We start from the raw sequence: 20610 nt of genomic DNA on the forward strand, positions 1-20610 counted from the left end.
AACTGCCTGTGATTCGAAATTGGAACCACAGGACTCAGGCCACGTGAGTGTAAAGACAAAGCAGGGACTGACGTCTCAACACCGAAAAACGTCTACGAAGTAAGGCAGTTTATTAGCTTTGCAAGCTATTTCGGGCTTTTTCTAAAGAACTTTTCAGCGCTAGCCGAACCTCTGACAAGGCTTTTGAAGAACAATACTTTTTGGAGATAAACCGAGGAGCAAGATTCTGCATTTTCATTCCCGAAAGTGTGTTGTAGGAGAGACCGATTCTGGCCTTCTACAACCACGAAGCCCTAACAGAAGTCCATATCGATGCAAGCAGGAAGGGTTTGGGGGACATGTTGCTGCAGCGCCAGCTAGAAGGACAAGTTCATCCCGTAATGTATGTGAGCCTTCAGACGCCCAGAGAGGAAAAAATGTACCATTCCTACGAGCTTGGGTCCCTCGTAGTTGTTTGGACTTTTTAGTGGCTTGAGGTGCACCCCTCTGGCGTCGACTTCACTGTAGACACGGACTTCGACGCACTGCGAGGCACGTTGAGCAAGCGCGATGTGTTGCCTGGGATCACTCGCTGGTGTTTACAATTACAATAGTTAACGTTTAGTGTTGATCATCGATCCGGTGTCCATATTCCGCACATGGAAGCCTTCAGCCGATCTTGTTGTGGTCCACCTGAAGATGTCCCTGTTTCTGATGGTCTACACGTCTTGCCAGCGAAAGTGATTGATTTTGGCGACTGGCTGGTAGCAGAACAACGTGCACCGCGTCGTGCCTAGAATGTATTCATCAGAAGACTCAGAGAGGCAAAAATCCTGAAATGTTGCATTCTATTGCGAAAGTTGGTCTGCCTTTCCGGAGGATTCATTTTGATCATCTGGGACCATTTCCACGAAACTGGCGTGGAAACATTTATTTGATTGCGGCTGTAGATTCATTTACCAAGTTTATACTCCTGAGACCGGCAAGAAACACAAGCGCGCAAGCAACTGTTTCATTTCCGAAGAACATCGTTGGCCTTTGCGGCCCTCCAGCAAGGGTCATTACAGACAGAGGTGGAGCGTACACAAGTAGAGCGTTCCGGAGGTGTTGCTGTGCATTAGATATTGCTCAGGTACTGAACTCTAGTGAAAACCGGAGAGCGAATCGGCGAGTGGAGCTCTAGAATATAATTGTTACTTCATCAATCACCACTTTGACTACCAACGTTGAAGGCATGAATTGGGACGAGTTGTTGTAAACAAGTTCAGTGGAGTCTCAACAACACTTTCCAGAAGGCCACTGGTATGAAACCCTTCCGGTTGCTGTTCTCATACGATCCTAGAAATGTTGAGGGAGTTTCCATCGAAAATGCGCTACGCGACGAAAATATTTGTAACTGAAGTTGAGAGGGCGACAAGACGACAAGCGGCCCAACACGCCATTCGTATTTATTTATTTATTTCAGATACCCTCAGGGCCAAAGGCATTAGAGAGGGGAGTTGGTACAATGTATAAGTATAAAGTTAAAAAATGCAGTGGTTATTAGTACAGTAAATTGACTCTTATTTATACAATGTTAGCTATGGCGTTCTTGAACTGCTGGGGATCTTTGATTGTTGCTGTCGGGGCGGGAAGGCCAGGGAAGGGAAGAAACGACAACAACGGCGCTACAATAAGAAGCGGTGTAGCGCTTCGACATTCAAGCACGGAGACATAGTCCTGGGGGAGACAAAATCACCTTCTATAGGACATTCAAGGAAGCTTTTAAACACGTTTCAAGGTCCCTGCGTAGTAACAGAGAAGCTTCCAGATGATACATATCCTATAGAAGATTTTTCAGGCCTACCAGCTACTTAGCGTTTCTGTACGTCCACACACCCCGATCGACAAGATGAAGCGTTAATATGCCTTTGACTTAGACAAGGAACCCGATCTTGACGACTGTAAAGACGAAGAAGAAAACTGAATCAATTTTGCACAGGATGGCCGAGTGCTAGAATCGTGCTGAGCACGAGAGTGTAAAAATGACGAGGACGACGACAAACTCTCGCGAAACCCGCAACGATGCGAACGTTAAAAACTGTCCCCTTAGCGAAAAGTCGTTCAAAATCAGTACACTCGAAGTGTACTGAAGTATACTAAAAGTATACTTCCAGTAAAAATGGCGGTGGACTGAAAGTATACTCGTCCGTACAAAACTAGTACATGTAGTAGAATCGTAGTGCCCACGGTAAAAAGTAGTTCAAAATTAGTATACAAGGAGTGCACTCAAGTGTACTAAAGGCTTACTTTCAGTGCTTGCAGTCGGCGTACTCAAATTGTAGTAATGGGTATGTATATAGATATATATATATATATATATAGTGCGATTGTTAACATCAACACACTAAAAACGCGATAGATAGGCCGATGCCGTTTTCACAGAATATTTGTGGGGCTCGGTGTACATTAGATGAGTAAATCAACGTCACAGTACGTTGCCTAATTAGCTTTTTTGAATTGACAGTGTAATTGACCATGTTGAATTTTCAACTTTAAAGGGGCTATGAATAAACTCTAGCCCAACTGAAACAATTTGCGAAAAGGTGACGAGTTTTGGGTTATTCATAGCTATGAATAACCCAAAATAATCCGGTGTTTTTGTAATGCAGGTCTCAGCGTACTATACGCTGTTTCGGATATCTGCATCCACAGCAATCAAAAAGACAGGAGGCAAAAGAAACCACGGCTAGTAATGGGGACATAAGATCCTCCACCTTGCATGGTCGCATGCAGCGCAAATAAACTCCAGAACCGCGTAAGCGAAGTGATGTTATGAATGGAAGCTCGCTCTGAAATTGGCTGGAGAAATCGGCGCCTTTATGCAACAACCTCAAGCTTTCACCGAAAGTGTTTCATGGTGTAGATTTATCTTGCAAAACTCTAAGGACATCTTAATTCACGTGAAAAGAGATTGACAATTGCAACAACGAACAACACCGTCGATCGAGATTTCCACACTCTAAAATATCGACGTAAATTTAACGTGTCTTTCCCTCGTCAAAAAAGACGGGCACGCTCATTGTTTCAAAACACGAGGTTACCCTCATTATTTATGTGCCGCGAGAGCCGATCCTTCCAGAAAAGCCGAAATACCAGCGGTGCGAGCATGCGCTGATGAATCAAAATAGCCTTGGCGACAAGGGAGAAATTGCTTGAGATAGTTTCGGTTTTACACTGAAAAATAAAACCGAAAGTTTAGATAAAACCTAAGATAGACTAAACGGTTTGTTAATTTTTTACGAATATAATAAAGTAACATTATTATTATTAATATATTGATTTGCATAGTTTTGTCTTAAAAAAAGAAAAAAGAACAAAAAGAAGAGACTTTTGAAAACTGCGCAAGACCATCGCTATTGCAATCAGCTTCCGTTCGGCCGCCGTTGGAGTTCCGGAGAGTTCGAGCATCGCTTCCTTTTTACGTTTTAGCCGTTTTTGTGGATATTTTAGATAGCTTACTTACGAATACCGTGTTCAATAATAGCAAGCGATTACTGAGAGCTGTGAGACACAGCGTCGCAAGTGGCGGATAGTCATGGCCGACTGGTGCAAGCGAAGGTGAGGAAGTTTCTTTTGTTTCTGCGAAGTGCGCCGCTGTTTCAAACTTTGTCTTGTACCGTGTGCTTGCTAAGCTATGCTGGACTCTCACTATGCTCTATTCGGTTTTATTTCGTTATTTGAAAAGAGCGTATCTTCAAAATTTATGGCTCTCTCCGCAGAGTGAGAAAGATTCGCGTGCGGCGGAACCGAGGGCCAGCCGAGGGCCTGTCCTGGGCGGCGTCCCTACGACGGTCGCCCGACGACGCTTTTGCGGAGCGTTCAAGTACAGTCTGACGGCAGTTCAAGCAACCACAGGTCATGCTAGTTCTGAGGTGTGGTTCCAACAGTCTCTCGTCAACGATTTGTTTCATAAAGCGTTAGCGTGAAAAACGTTACAAGAGCGAGCAGCATGATTTCTTGCCCGTGCTGACGGTGCCGTAGAGACGAACGATCTCTGCGTATGCCGAAGCGGCACGCTTTCCAAGTTTGCGATTTTGTGTTGTGAATAAAGTGAGTTTCTATGTCACGTTTTTTAGTGGCGGCGAAAGCCGCTACAAAAGGCAGAGCAGTTAGAAAAAGCAAAAGCATGAAAAAAATGTTAAAAGGACCTGAATATTCGATGGAGTTGAAAGACTACCAACGTACCAACTCGCCCAGTTATTCTTTGTCAAAGAATAATAGCCAATACTAATATATTAAATAAATGCCAACTTTTAATTGGTTAGAAATTTATAACTGATGCAGTACAGCCCTACCCTGCTCTAGTGCTTTTATGATATCAGATAATGTGTAAATATATAGGATAGTTCATAGCAACCATTTATGTCCGACCCATTATATTGAATATTTTCTCTAAAAGCTCGAAGTTATATAAAAAAGTACTTATCATAAATCAAGCCGCGCCACTGAATGTGTAATAGCGTATGACTTGTATGTGTGTTCACAGCAAAAAAAAAGGAGGCATTAAGAAAATGCCAATCATTTTGTTTGCTCTGTGTTAGAGCTTCTTTCAGGTATCAGGTTTTCAGAAACGATATTGCCCGATTTTCCTCGCCCTTTTGTCAGGATGAAGTTGTTACTATCTTGCCTTCCTCAAATAGTGGTCCTTTGAGCGAATTATGTGATGTTATATCATAGAGTGGCCATAGGCTAATTTTCTCTTCTCTTTTTACGCAGGATGTAATGGCATACCATCGTCACAAAGGAGAGTGTACAGTGAGGCAGGCTCGGAAACTTGAATAAAGTGATAAGTAGGATTTCAATTTCTGTCTTATCAATTACGTGAAGAACACTGACCATAATGTTTGTATGCTACACATAGATACTTTCAGTTGAAAAATGCAGTGCACCTCTTCTTTATGGCTTTTCTCACACAGTTTCAGAAGACGCCGGTGCGTCATTTTCACGAGGAATAGAGCTGCCAAAGATTTCCTCGTTAATTTCCTGACTCATTTTTAAGAGTGCATCTCCCGGTGGTGGCGCCTCTGCATTATCATCATCAATTGAGTTGTCAACGGCGTTTCTTAACATTTCACGAGAATGGAGCTGTATAAGATGAAATTTCACAGGTTGGAATACAGCCGTTCAAAGGAACACCTTTGAAAAGTCAGCTTTTTAAATGCAGGCGGCGATTTTTCTGGTCAATTTGAGACCGTGCTTTCCATTCAAAACGCCCGACATACACGGCGTCCCAGATAACTTGCACCATACTTAAGAAACACCGGAGGGCTCTGCAGGAGTGAAATCAACTGTCGTTAGCAAGTGTCTTGAGAAAGTGCACAGATTTTTTTAATGCGCCTGGTTATGTAAATAACTAAGATTGTTCAGCTAACCTGTCGAATATTCTTTTAAGGGCCAAGATGTTAATTGTAAAGTTGCCGGGCGCATTGAGAAACACCCATTTAAAGTGTTTGAAACATAATACGTTTTCGTGCTTTTTTCCGGCCTTCAAAGCACGCACATTCGCGGCGCGCTCGCACGCCGTGATTGGGGAAGCAAGTTGTCACGCGGTATTTTTTTGTATTTCGCGGGCGTTTCTTTTGAAGGCTAGGAAAAAGGAGCATGCAAAGCGCACCTTGTTGAAAATGGTTTAATTGGGTGTTAATGCGCTCTACAACTTTCCATTTCACACCTCGGCTTTTAAACGAAGATTTAAAAAGTTAGCTTGTTACTCTTAATTAAGTAAATAGGCGCACTAAAACAATTTCGTGCACTTTCGCAAGAGACTTTCTAACAGCGTACAGTTGGTTTCACTCCCGGAAAACGCACCGTTTTTTTTTGTTTTTTTTTTTTAAAGTTTGGTGGAAGTTTTCTGGGACACTCCGCATATATGTACTGGTAGTGTACATTTAGTACACTAAAAGTATACATGTAGTACACTAAACATGCACTTATAGTATGCTAAAAGTACACTCGAGGTGCACTTATGGTATACTACATATATACTTGGGGTGTACTAAAGGTACACTATTTTGTTTCATAAAAGTGTGAAACTAGTACGGTTTCAGTACATACCCTAAGTTCACTATTAGTATACTTTCAGTATACTTTCAGTATACTGATTTTGAACGACTTTTCGCTAAGGGTCTACATGTAAACTGAGTTCTACCTCTTGACGACTGTGTATTCAACCATTAACACGTGTAGCAGAAAGGATCCCGAGAAGCATGTTGGGGCTGGTGCTCACTGTCGTCGAAGAATCAGGCTCCACGGGGGTAGCACAGTCAAAGTAGAAAGCTGCCGACTCCGAGATACCGAGGCCCAGGGCTTAGATTTTGGCGCCGCCGTCGCCCGGTCTGACATTCTCCCCAAGTGTCAAGATTCAAAACAAGGTGCGATTGTGCGAAATCTTCCAGGTAGTTCAGAACGACGGTCCTCCGGTTTGACTGCAACCGTGGAAACTGTCCTTAGGGCTGTACGAGCGAGTGCATTTGTAATTCGCAACAAAGAGAGCCGATAATTGGTTTATGCTTCATCACAGTTTTTTTAAGTGGGTGTAATTGCTGCTCATGTCTTCCAGAATGGCTATTTTGACTGCTGAGAGACTAATGAATACGCCTGTTCAGTTTGAACTGCCCGGAAACGTGGTGACGGAGAGTGGGCCCCAGTTTCGCAGTGAGGAGTTCAAGAATTTCTTGACGTCTCAGGGTGTGGTGCACATGATGACGTCACCTTACCTCCCGGCCTCGAATGGTGCTGCGGAGAGCTGTGCAAACAGTGGAGCGGACGCTGCTCAAACAGTTACTGGAAGGTGACGTCCGTGCAGAACAACGAAGCATCCTGTAGAAGTTCACCAGCTTCCTTCTCATCTACTGGACATCCCCACAAACAGTTACTGGAAAGGCCTCGTCAGAGCTGTTCCTAAGACGGCTTCCACGGACAAGTTTCTGGCAGCTCAAGCCAAGTGCCAGTCTGCCAGACAAAGAAAACGGGACCTAGACGGTGAACTGGCTGACAGGAGTAGAAGTCGACAGAAGGCGTTCCAAGTAGGCAATCCGGTTTGGGTTCGTAATATCCGGGGAGAGAGTGTAAACTGAGCCAGAGGAAAAGTACTGAAAGAAAACAGTCCTGTTACTTACCTGTGTCGGGTGACTGCTCGTGTTCGGTTGGTGCATGCAGTTCACCTTCGATTTAAAGGTGTGGATAACCCGTCTTGTTCAATCTCAAAAACTAAATCTACCGACAATGACAGTTTGTCTGTTGATTCCGCTCGGAACTTAAATTACCTTTGACAGGCCTTACGGATTCAGGTGACAAACCTTGGGACGTCCTGCGACGTTCGAAAAAGTTAGGCGCCCGTCGAACCGGTGGGAGTGCATGTGACTGTCGTTTATGTGTGCAAGGCGTGTTGTATATAAATAGAATGTTCGGTATCGTGTAAACTCGTGGCACTGGGGGGCGCCACAAATCCTTGTAAATACGGATAACTTAAAATAAAGACTGTTCTTCGTGTGCTTTCCCTCGAAGTGGGATGGTTTCTTTGTTGTTGCTGTCGTTTTGTGACGTTTTGTCTCCGGCATAACAATTTCGAACTTCTGCAAATAAACATCAAGGTCGTCACAATTTTCTTCGAACAGTGGCATCCCCTTTAACACATAATGTGTTATAGGGCTGGAACCTAACCATTTCCGGTTAGGTTCCAGCAAGGGAAGTCGACAGGCCTATTGCAAGCCGAACTCTGATGCAGCTCTCGTCTACTCACTGTTTAGACACGAGTGCGATCCGAACTTCTACCTCGAGCCTCGGCGGGTTACTCCTGGTGGTGGTAAAGTTGCATTCACACAGAAAATAAATGCGCGTTTCGGTTGACATCGACGCCGCCGTCGGAAAAAACGAGGCAGTCACAGAGGGCCCCCCGACGTCGGCGTCTTCTCGGGGAATACCGCGTTCGTCATCGTCATCATCACGTGACGCCACGGCGGTCACGTGACCCCCGTGAGGTTACGTGACCCCTGTGACGTCACATGACCACCGTGAGGTCACGTGACCCTCGTGAGGCGACTGCGATGCCGCTCGGACAGAGGAGTAGCAGACAGGATGAGAAGGAGGGAGGAGGGAATACCCTCCCCTCAGTACCCTTCCCTAGCTCCGCCTCCTGAGCTGCGCTCTAATTCGGCGTAACAAGGAGTTGTAAACGGTTTTAATTTTTTTAGATACAAAAACAAGCAAACTACTTACACTTCGAAGCGAGATTTTAATTTCTTGTGTGTGTCTGTGTGTTTGTCTGTGTGTGTGTGTGTGCGTGTGTGTGCGTGTGTGTGTGTGTGTGTTTGTGTGTTTGTGTTTGTGTGTGTGTGTGTGTGTGTGTGTGTGTGTGTGTGTGTGTGTGTGTGTGTGTGTGTGTGTGTGTGTGTGTGTGTGTGTGTGTGTGTGTGTGTGTGTGTGTGTGTGTGTGTGGGTGTGTTTTGAAGCATCCAAGTGTTCAGGTATACAGCGGCGCTCTGGTCCGCTCTGGAAGCTCTGGGCTTCCTGAGAGAAAGAGCGCAAAAAAGAGCAAAAGAAAAGGAGAAAAAAGCTCTTTTGCCGCAATGGGTTTAGATAGTGTCGAGTGTCTTGTTTGTTTTTTTGCCGCGAGCTGGCGTCAGGGTCCTGCTCGGCGCTGCCACACGCTCCGTCTAGTACGTCGTAACCTCCAACAGGCTCTGAGAAAATCGCATTTAGACTGCAACCTCAAAAGATACGGCGCTTCCAAGTAAGACATTCAAGGAGTGCTCATGCGCTTACTTTGCACGACCTATGGCTGCTTCGTACGCCTAGTCTCCACATGTGTACGCGGTTTCTCCGCACCAGCACATCACATTCCGCGTCACAACTGTTTTTGCCGTGCTACACGGCAAAGGGGCGGTTTCTTTCTTTAAACAGGATTCACTTCTCGGGTGACCCTCACCTCTCTCGCCTACAGTCGACCAACCAGCGCTTTCCTCGCATGCAAGTCTTAATTTACGTTGTAACATCGCTATTTCTTGTTCTGCTTTCAATCTTTTCCTTTTGACTATCTCGCTCTCTTTTCCGGGTATCTGTTAATGTCTTCAATTCATTCGCTCTTCCATCTCGCGTTTTTTGATGTTGTTATTTTTGTTCTCTACTACACGCGAAGCTCCCTACTTCGGCAATTATAGAGAACCATCTGATGCAAATATATTATCTAAATCTAGTTCAATCATTTTATATTAATTGTTCAACAGCGGAACCGTTTCTTCTCACCCTGCGGTTTGACACTGGCAAGCTGGCCAAATCATTGTGTTACGGGTTAGACCAAGCCGCCGAATGAAAAACTTGGGATTCACTCTTCCAATATAAGATTTTTTTTTTATCGCTGCTGCCGGCTACGTTGAATCTTGAAGAAATGGGTCATCATTTCGCTCAACGGTTGTTCATATATAAAAGGCCTGATGAATGCAGCCTCTCCGCACGAAGTGAACGTTCTCGAAACCACTCTTCTCCCTTTTGCGAGCAGATAAGGTCACTTAGCTCGTGCATGAAGGACCGCGGCCCACACGATTCGCTGGGTATAGAGAGCAATGGCGTGGCGTAACACCTAGCAACCGATTTGCAGTGCGGGACAGCGGGGCTAGGGCGCACTTCGGCCGCCCGTGAGGCGCCGTGAGGTGGCATGTACGGATTGCCCAAAGTGGGTTAACATCTTGTTATGAGCCATCCGCCGGCTATGGTCACGAAGCGGCGTAAAAGGGGGGAGGGCTGTGCAGGGGGGTGGGTTCAAACGCGCCCCAGTGATACGCCCACCGTTCCCCTCAGCGCGCTGCCCAAATTGTCGAAGGGGCACGTCACCTGCCATCTTCAGTCACTAAGTGTCACGTCACGGCATCGCTCCCTATAACCAGCCAATCCAGTGCGGCCTCCGTTGCAATGAAGATTTTGGCAGATCGGAGACCGGGTGGGCTAGCGCACACCAACTCGGAGCACGTGGAGCGAAAGCTCACGCTTCAGAACCCAGGTATCCTGGGTTCAATCCCCATCCCTACCCATTTCGATCTGGATGAGCACCGTATCGGCGTGCGGTCATGTATCACGCCTGCGAGATGCAAGTTAAAAAGTCATGGCTAGCGGTTGTACTGCACTGGCTAAATTTTTCATCTATAGCTGAAACACCAGGCGCCCTTTTAGGTTGACTAACTTCCGCCAGTATGAACACAGTCGTAAACACAATAATATTATAGTACCATTATGCACTCCGCCGCTATCTCTCGGTGCTTGCAGAATGCGTTTCCTGCGAGTCTCCACAGTCCGTTAGCCAGTGGTGCTGTGGCGCCATCCTGTGGCGACGTTGCGAAATTAAGATACATATTCTCCAAACCTATCCAAGGTCAGCGAATGCACAATGGTACTGATGCTGATGTATTAAAATTAATTTGAACTAACTACTGTAAACCCCCTTATTTTCGCGGCCCCTATTATTCGCGAATCGCTCATGAAGAACATAATCGCGGCCACTAAATTTGGCGAATTCCAGACCACCTTCATTGAAACTCTTCAGAACAGAAATTTTCGCGTGACCTTAAATTTCGCGAATTTTCCAGTTCATAAAATTCGCGAAAATGAAAGGCTCGCGAACATTAAGGGTTTTACAGTATATAAAAAGTACAACAGCAAATTTACGGAGAGCTCAAAATAGTTCTTTGCTTTTCAGTGGTCCCGCCAAGTTACTTTGTCATTGGCAGCAGTCTCGGTGGTCTTGGCCTTGTTGACAAGCCTCGCCTTTCGCTCTTAGTCCATTTGAATCGCAGCCGACTGTTTGGATGGTGGTTGGTGTCATCCATGCCATAGGAACATTACCGAATCTGTCGGTCTTCGGGCCTAGAAACGTGTTGGTGGGGCGCACCGCCGAACCCGTCGCTCTCCTTGGACAGATGATTTTCCGGGACGCTTCCGATCACATCACTGGCATATCCGGGTCACAATCGGAAATGTAGCTGGTTGGTAGTAATGACTTTAGTATTGACCGGCGCTGGTTTTGGACGACGCCAATCCCGTTGTTCGGTCTCGCTAGGTGCTCCCACGGGACGTCCACGAATGCACCTCTGACTTTTCGAGTTGCTGCGAATGTTTACATCCTCGTGGCTCTGCCCCGTGCCTTTGTTCTCCCCATCGTTAACTCCCAAATACTTAAACAAAGACAGCTAAAATATTTTCGTGCTAGAAAAATAGCAATTTCCAGTGAAGCTATGCTAGCATCTGCCAAAATCCTGGTGTAGTCGTTTTGCAAAATTCGATTGCCTTCTCTGTAAACCAGTAGAGACGATCAACAAAGTTCTCGCATTTTTGAGGGCTGGGATGTCCGAGAAAAAGTGTGACGAGACGGTACAAGAAAAAACCGCCAGTAAAACTGTCACACGCTCGCCACATTCAGCGGACTTTCGTCCTCTAGAATTTGATGGGACGTAAGTCTCGCTAAATTTAACGGACGGCGCTTGATATGGCGCAATCAACAAACGCGTTAAGTTCGCGCTTCTTTACGTCTGCTCCGACGCTCCCATTTTCATATTCTGAGGGCAGTAACTAAACCGAGCATTGCATACAAGAGCGTGACACACCAAAACTATCTACAAACCACTTGCGCCAGTTCTGACTTCACAATTATGACAAACCCAGGATATCGTTAATACGGGTGGCAGAAGCCTGAATTATATCAAAGATAAATTAATTAAGGCCTGTGTAGAGCGGCTGAGTGTAAACACCAAAAAGACGGAGACCGTATAAGTGTCTACGAATCTAATAAATTTTCTGAAATGTCTGAAGACTCGCTTCGTGTATATATACTGAAAGTTACCGTGACTGATATAATTATTGGTACATGCATAATGTTCAGGTTTAAATAAAAGACACCATTCTTCAACTTTTTTGTTGAAGCAGGAAACTCTGAAACTCGCAGCGCGAGAAGAAACGCGTCGATGTGCGGTATCCCCGCGCACCACCCTTCAAAGATAACACGTCAATTCGTTTTCAGGTGAGATGCCTGAACAAACCTTTTCAGCAATGCTAACTGATGTTTCGGCATTCCAATCGATGCACCTTTATTCGCTGGGCTCAGCATTCTAAAAAGGGCAACCAGTCCGACCGTCTTCAATTTTTGACAACTTTCTGTTGCTGGGCTATCGGCCCGCTACCCTTCGATAGATGAACTCGTTTTCAGGCAAGATACACGAACAAACCTGTCCGGAACTAAAATTCGTCTCATGGATTTTAAATCAAATAGTTATTACGTGCTAAACTCAGGAATATGTAACTTAAATGGGCCAGCGGCCCGACTGCACCTTTCGTCTCAACAACGTATCTGTCAGCACAGCCAGCTGTTTGTGGACGTGTCGTCTTCGAGAGCGAAGCAATCCCTCGCACTCCGAGAGAAACTCGGTACACAAAGAGCGCGCTCAAGTGTCAGTCTTCGGCGTCGCGCCTGCCTGTTTAATGAATCGTGCCCTAAACCCTCGTGCTCCGCAGCACAAACTTAACGCACCCAAGGTGACTGTCGTCATGTGTCACCGTGACGTAACACCGGGAGGTCACATCACCACACATGGTCACGTCTCTGGCGCCTTAAAAATGTTAGCGGTGTCATATAACCTGGTGTTAAGTTGTGAGGTCACGTGTAACCATAACGTCTGTGTCACACGGCACCGCTTCAAATGTCATCGTGTACGTGTAACGCTAATGAAGCTTGCTCCAAAGGAGCTGCACGTCATGTATTCAGACTTCGTCGGGAGTTACTCAATGTGCGTGACCCCGAAATCGGGGGATAAAACGCGAAAACTGATCTATGTCAACTTCTGTCTCTCTGTAAAATATTTAAACGGGTTTTTCCTCTAACAGTAGTTGAGTTTTATTTAGTGATTGTAGTATAAACCATCAGCGATTAGTTAAGGTGTTAATAAAGAGTATTTAGTTGATTATCCTATTGATTGTGACGGTCATACTCCCATCTAACATCCGCTGATCCCGAGACACATGGATTGAGGACAGCGTTCATGCACAGGTCACCAACCACTTTAGTAAAGGTGCACGCAACAAAATAAAACAATGTAAATTCACGTGGGGTAACTATCTTCTCTTCCTCAATTATCAAGCTACATTTTTTCGCCATTATCTTTTTATTGCCAAACACACACAAAAAAAAATGAATGAAAATCCGGCGTGTATTCAGAACATAATTTGCCCAAAAACTTCCGGTAGCGAGTTCTCTTGGGTTCACTCGTGAAGCTAGTAAAGAAACTCAGAGCTCCTCGGACCTTGCGGTCATATACAGCCTCTAGACAACATTACTAAGAAAGACTTTCATGGACACCGAAAGTCAAAATAATTTAATAAATTTCGTGGTATTGGATATGTTCTCTTCGAATGTAATGCCTTGTTCCATGAGTATAAATAAACTTGAGATGCGGCTTTCAATATACGAGTGCTTCCAATAGGCTTTTTGGTATACAGCATAACTTTGTTACTCGAGGGCTAGCGAAATTGCTTTCTGAGTGCCGGCCGCATTTCATTGTCGTGTTGAAGAAAAGTAGGCATCTGGTCGAATATATATAAATATTCTTCAAAAGTGTTTTTTGTTTTACCACAAGTAACTATATGGAGATAGCCAATATTTCAGTTTCAAACATCTAAAAACACCCAGGAATTAGAAACGCCCAATATCTTACCTTGATCTAACTATTTATTTATTCCGTTATTTATTATACTTTACAGCGCCGGAGCATTACAGCAGATGAGTGGGTTACAGATCACGTTTATACCGTATTTACTCAAGTAATAGCCGCACTATTTATGAACAAGGCCCTTGTGTCTACTTTCCCGCAAAGCACATAAGCAGCCAATCATCGCGTTGCGCATAAATGACATAGCGAATAACTAGTAATAACGAGATCAAGAACACGAGTCTCCATACAAATGCAACCTTCACAGAAGGTATCTTCGCGCGAAGACGTTATCTCTGTCCTGTAAACAGCTGGAATCGTGCTGTCAATCGCGATGATTGGCAAGCCGCGTGCTCCGCGGAAAAGAGAACCCTCAAGTTTTCTTCATAAACAGTGCGGCTATTACTCGAGTAAATGCGGTAGATTAAAAATGCACACATACTTCACAAGCCAGCAATCGACAACATATTAAAACAAATACATAATTCAGAAAACATACAATAATAAAGACTTTGACGAGCGTGTTGGGACAGATGTAACAGTAAGAAAGCACAAAACAAACAGATGGACAAAAACAGACATGTACAAGCTTGTACATGTCTGTTTTCGCCCATCTGTTTGTTTTGTGCTTTCTTACTGTTACATAAAATAATAACAGTTAAAAATTTCAGAAACGCCAAAAATACTAAAAAAATACAAACCTATTTTTAGTGGAGGTTAACGACCCGATCTTGTGAGATTATGGTTTATTCTAGTGAATAATTCTATTGAGATTATTGGTACCCATTCTTGAGAGATTAGTTTGTCACTGGTTAACTGAAAGATCAGAAACGAGAATATTTGGATAGGCACCATGGACAGCTGAAATATGATCTTCGTCAGAACTTGTTCCTATATCGCTTATTACGCAACAAGCGTGCAGTACCCGCGGTCGTATAGTTTTCTACCCTAGCGTTCATGAATACTTGATTTTGGACTTCGCTATGCTTGGTGGCGACCGCTGGCCTGTGACACGATATGCAATATTTTCTAATTGATAAATTGAGCATACATTTTCCGGTCCATTCATTGCCCTATACGTGGAACATACTTTCGGATATTTGTAAATATGAAACAGGCGTCTTGACTAGATAAAATGTATGCGGGCGAGACTTGTTTACTGGAGACGCCCCAGGACATTACGTTCAGACGGGTTGAAATAGCTCAACCCTTAGAATACAATCACGAACCTTACTCACTTCCTGTCAAAGCTTAGAGTTTTTTTTTTTCTTTTTTAATTTGTCTCGTTTAAGATATATAAATGGTTCAGAACTATTTACGAATGTAGTCGACTTACTTGTCGTTTTTGAGCACTGGGTGACTCTTTAAATCTTCCACAGTAGGTGGGCTTAGTCTGCAGGTACAAAACAAATATGGTCGTATGTTTGTACAAAGGACCTGAAGTAAGTAAGCCTTCATAAAAAAATGTTATTTTAACAACACAATATGACTTGCAACACAGTCGACGGTAAGTTATACATAAACGTAACATACATTCCGAGTAGTACACAGCACATTTTTGGAGTTCACGACATTAAACCCCTAATTTAAACAGAAACAAGCTGATGTAAGAATATAAATTAGCAAGCTTGTCTCTGCACCGCAAACTTTAGCTGCAGCATGCTCAGCCCAGCGGAAATACGTGAGACATTCAGCCACTGCTTTCACCCATACGGTATGAACAAAGAAACACAAACATGCCTAGAATTCAGTGGGAACAAATTTAATAAACTACAACCACACAATTCTAAACATGACTATATAGCTGGGGACCTTAAGAAGACATGTTCGATGAAACACGTTGTGTAATAATAAGAGGCAACAATCAATAATGAACCACACAGGTATATGGCTAAGCCAGCATGCAGTGTGAGTACAGTAACAGGGGTCCACAACAAAAAGAGTTATTGTTCAACATCACTAAATACGTCACACAAAGCTTTCTAGCATGCTTCCTCTTTCAAAGACTTGTAGAGACAGGGCACCGAATGAATAAAATACAATATTTGTACACAATCATAGCCTGGACTATATTAAGGCAAAAAATTTATGGGTATCACTTTAATTAAACGTTAAGGATGTTGCACCGAGAGTACATGCAATGGTGAATTACGCATATGCTTGTATTTCAGCAAGCGGTTCCATAAATTTTCAATAATACCATACTAGTGCAAACCGAATCGAGCACACATAATACCACGCGGTTGGTTCTAAAATTGTTGCAGCTCAAGCTAGGCATTTTAGACACTTACATTCAGAGCTTCATGGTGAGGACGTTAAATGGTCACTCAAAAACAATTTTTAACAGTCTGCCTGGGACACGCGTGTAGAAAAAGGAATTTTACGCTAAAAAAGAAAGTTATAGAGCAATATCGAGGGCGGGAGATTTATTTCAAAACCTGCACGCAAAGTCCATGACATCACGGAATGGTCATACACTTTTTCAACCTCAACGAGATGGCCATACAGTCTCTCCACCTTAAAGTGATGGCCAAGCCGATCCACCTCTTGTCTACGTGCCCGAAATGCCGAGAACACAAGCACAAAGGAGTAGACTACCAACTAAATCGCATTTCGCACGGTCAATATTACTCTAAATTTGTTTTTCGCGTAATTGTTTTTAGCTTGTATGTTTCGGTTATATTCGTTAAGGAAATTATTTTATTTATATTCAGTGGCCCTTTAAGTGCTGAAAAGGTTTGGTGAATTGGAGAATATACGAAGAAAAACGACAGAAATAATTACTCACTAAAAACAATGAAACGACGGAGACTGTTGTCAGCTCGCAACAACACAAGTACAGTAAATCTCCTAGCGGAGTATTTTTTGAACCAACCCCTGCCCAGAAGAAAGAAAAAGAAAGTGATAGAGTAGATATAGGATAAACGGGGAAATAAAAAAGAGGGACAGAAAAAATTGCATTATGGGTTGGAAGATGAAATGCAATTATGCCAATTGCGGAGTAAGAATTTCTATCTCATTCTTTGTCGCAGAAATATTATTATTCGCTGAATTCATGCCTAAGGACTTTAAAATTTCTCTGCCAAACCTGTTACTGTGCCCTCCAAAATTTATTTCGTTAATATATGAAGCTTTGTCCCATGTATTAACAGGCCTTTGTCCAGAAACCAACACGCTCCCAAGTTCATGCTAATATATGGAACTGTGCATACTAACCTATTTCTGCCTTTGACACCTAAATGACACAATACTAATAAATAAAGTATAACACTGCCGAAATAAGTGCATCTGGTTATCGGTAGCCCCATACACTTTTAGGTATATGGGTCAAATAACGAGGCCGCGAAAAAAGGTAGGGAAAAACTTGAAATCAGTTTTAAGTTGCCACAACGTTAGATGCCTGCATCTAACTTTGTTCCCTTTCCTTGCTTAGCGGCAGAAAGTGGTAGCGGAAGCGAAGCATCTTTCAGAGTGACGTTCTTAGGAAGACCTCTGCTCGGTGTTAACGTCTTGAATTTTAGGGTACAAATCATAGTCAACCGGAGATTAGATACGCAATGCTGACTTCGTTCTTTCGCACAATAATGAAAGCAATATCATCGACACTTTTTTTTTCTAGTTAGAAAAACGCACCTCAGAAAATCTTTTTAACCGTAAAATCACGTCATTAAGTAGGACCGTTGACGCCTCCATGATAAAAGCACTTCACTACGCTGTACCGACATAAAGCTATAGTGTCGCTCTTTAATTATCCCCCAGAACGAATCACCTCTGCCGCCGCCCGTTCGAACTGAATTATCCTTGCATTTGCCCTCGACGACTAACTTAACACAATGAAATTAATATACTTCGATAACAAAAAAAAACAAAAAAACATTATGGCGTCAGAATGAAGTTACATAATTTTGCATCCTTCAGTATTTCAATCAGTATTTCACGCATACTGAAATACCAAAAGTTGGTTCCAGTGTAGACAAAATAACATGCCATAACCTGTACATTGAATATATCCCTGCCGTATCTGATCTGACACCCATTTCTGTCAGACTTGCTTCGGACTGAAGGCGATTGCTAAGAACCGGCAATACTAAGTGTGCTCGTTTAACCTAAGGTAGCGTAGTCACCACATTGCAGAAGGAGCGACAACGCTACCTTAGGTTGGAGTGACGCCACGGGATTCTTAACAATGCACAGAGTTGATTTGGTACATTCGCGTCATAGCCTTGACTTTTAGACGGATGAAATCCTGTAGGGGGTAGCAGAATATAGCCGTATCGGTTACCCGTGAGTCTACATGAGCTGAATATGCCCCTCCCCCTTCCCCCTCCCCCCCCCCCCCCTTCCCGTACACGTAAGAGAAAAGACAAGCCAGGCGTATTGAAATCCCGAACATTTCATGCTCCCCCAAAACACTTTAGAGATCGGTAAAAACGATACTGTATGACATAAACCGTCGATGATATGAATCACTGGTTTGCAATGCTTGATCTCAGTGAAGACAATACATGGGAACAACTGTAATCAAAAGTAAGGGTGCTCGATATTTATGACTAACTTTGTGCAACATCATCAAACATACTCGCACTCTTCAGATCCCTAATTTCAGAAATGTTCTTTCTTAGCCTCCCACAGGTTGATTAACAAACTTCCGGTGGTTTGCGTGGCCCTATGGTTTATTTACATAACTCAAATAGGTGCCAAAGTTAGTTTTAAGTCAATAATACAACAATGTTCTGGGTTTGTCTAACGCGCTTTTGCGTATTAATATCGCTTCCCCACACGCCGGTAGGGCTATGCAGGCTCTAGCGATATCATGAAATAGTGCGATACATCTAAATTTGTGACATAAATTAACACCTACAAAAATTATGAAGTCGTATAAATATTATCGCATGAATCAAATGCGACATACATTCCGGACTCCACGAACGGTATCTAGTTGTTAAGGTATACGAGTTCACGCTGCCATATTACTCGCGATCCGTAAGTACAATCTTTACCACACAAGGAAAGACAACACAAAGATGTTCTTGTCGTTGATAGCATAGTGGCACTGTTCAAAACCGATCTAGGTGTCTTGGATGCCCATGGATGCTAACACTCACGTTTTTTTTTTTTACCTGAGTTTACAGAATACACGCTATATATACCAATAGTATGTAATAAAATATTTTTCCTCGTTTCATTTCAGTAGTAGTTGAGATTCGCCTACCAGAAACCTTAACTTTGAGCTTCGTTGAAACTATTTTTACTATGCTCAATCATATTCACCTGGCTTTGGCCACCTGAAAGAAACTCGCAGTTCATCACTGTGCAGCGATGAAGAAGCTTTCTGCGGCGATGGGAACACACCGACGAAGTAATTCCGTTCACAGAACGAAGAATGCGTCACACCGTAGAGCACTGCCGTGGAAGCGACGTCCTATCTCAATTACGTCTAACTACACCCTGTCTGTTGGCACAGGCGTCGCTTTGTTCGATACACGTGGGTGTAGCCTCCGATGGAGGAAAGTCAAACGTCAAATCTTGGTAGATGCGGTGCACTTGGACATGCTGGAGCTGTGAATGGTCCTGAAGGAATACGAGTTGTGTCTTGCGTGCACATTGGGATGCCGCCCACAAAAAAGATAGTGCTTGAAATGGTTTCTGAACACACCGCTAACCAGGTACAATGCCACAGGGTTCAAGCAGGAGTTGACGAAGGTCATTACGTATCCCATGATTTTCCACACGTGCCAGAAGCTGTTGTACTGGGACGGCGCGTTTGGAGCGAAGTAGTACCACATCATGAATACGTGGTTGGGAAAAAAGCAGACTGCGAAGAGAAGCACGAACGCAAGGGCAATCTTTGCGACCTTCACTCGAGCCTTCATCTGCTTCAGATGTGCAACGCCACCGCAGCTTGTTTGCGACAGGTGAGCCCTCGATGTCCGAATAAGCTGTCGGGCCATCAGGCAATAGAAGGTGCCAATGATGACCAGTGGAATAGCGTACTGTATGAGGAACTTCAGAAGGACCATGAGCTTGGGATACCAGGGCCACATTTCCGGCGGGAAGGGGTAGCAAACACTGTAATGCAAGTTGGGCGTCGCCTGCACTTGCATGACAAACGAATAGTGGGTCCCTGGAATCGCCATTAAAATGGCCACAATCCACACAGAAATGGCTAGAAGGATTGTGACCGTTCTTCTAGTATGTCGTCTTCCTTTGTGATTAAGCAGTGGCATGGCAATGGCCACGTACCTATCAATGCTGAGGACCGTAAGCGTCAGTACAGTCACACCAATGGAGACATCTCGGAGAAACTCGCTGAGTTTACAAAGAAACAGTCCGTAGGGCCACGAATCTAGCACATAGATGGTACTGATGAAAGGCACCGTTCCAGCGATTACTATAAAATCGCCAATTGATAAGCTCATTATGTAGATGTTGGGAACGCTTCGCATTGTCCTGTTTCTGATAAATACGAGAATAAGCGTTCCGTTTCCCAGGAGCCCGACGATAAATATCAATGCGAACAGCGTTGGAACAACATACGTCTCCAGCCGTTGCTCATATGGGACGAACTCTTCAGAGTCGCCATAGCCCGTGGTGAGGTTGACATGCGAATTCTGTGATGTGTTGATGCCTGCTCGGGAAGCAGATGGATCTCTGTTTGCCCGGAGGGTGGCTAGGGTAGCGTTGACGACGAGAGAACTCATGGTGGGAGGTGTCAGCATTCAGTACTTCTCGGGACCATCCGCCATGTCCAGGAAATCCGGGAAGGCAGCAATTAAAAGGAATCCCGGCTTAAAGCATCACAGCATTGTGCTGAGGAACCTGTAGAAGAGGAAAAAAAAAGAGGCATGTCATGTACCCGCTCAAGTATCAGACCTCTGTTGGAACACTAGTTGTCACGCAGAAA

The 20610-nt window shown here is 44.0% G+C and overlaps 1 protein-coding gene across 1 annotated transcript in view; it reads right to left on the reverse strand.

The window, feature by feature from the left end:
• Positions 1–18052: 18052 nt before the first annotated feature.
• LOC120849585 (neuropeptide CCHamide-1 receptor) overlaps positions 18053–20610 on the reverse strand; it is a 146698-nt gene continuing 144140 nt past the window's right edge. Inside the window, exon 2 of the mRNA XM_042291930.1 lies at positions 18053–20525. Coding sequence (XP_042147864.1) covers positions 19226–20425 — 1200 coding nt within the window. The 5' untranslated portion in view covers positions 20426–20525 and the 3' untranslated portion in view covers positions 18053–19225. The remainder of the gene's footprint in view (positions 20526–20610) is intronic.

The sequence above is a fragment of the Ixodes scapularis genome, unplaced genomic scaffold (genome assembly GCF_016920785.2).
Source record: "Ixodes scapularis isolate PalLabHiFi unplaced genomic scaffold, ASM1692078v2 PGA_scaffold2__306_contigs__length_199485367, whole genome shotgun sequence".
NCBI classification, from domain to species: Eukaryota; Metazoa; Arthropoda; class Arachnida; order Ixodida; family Ixodidae; genus Ixodes; species Ixodes scapularis.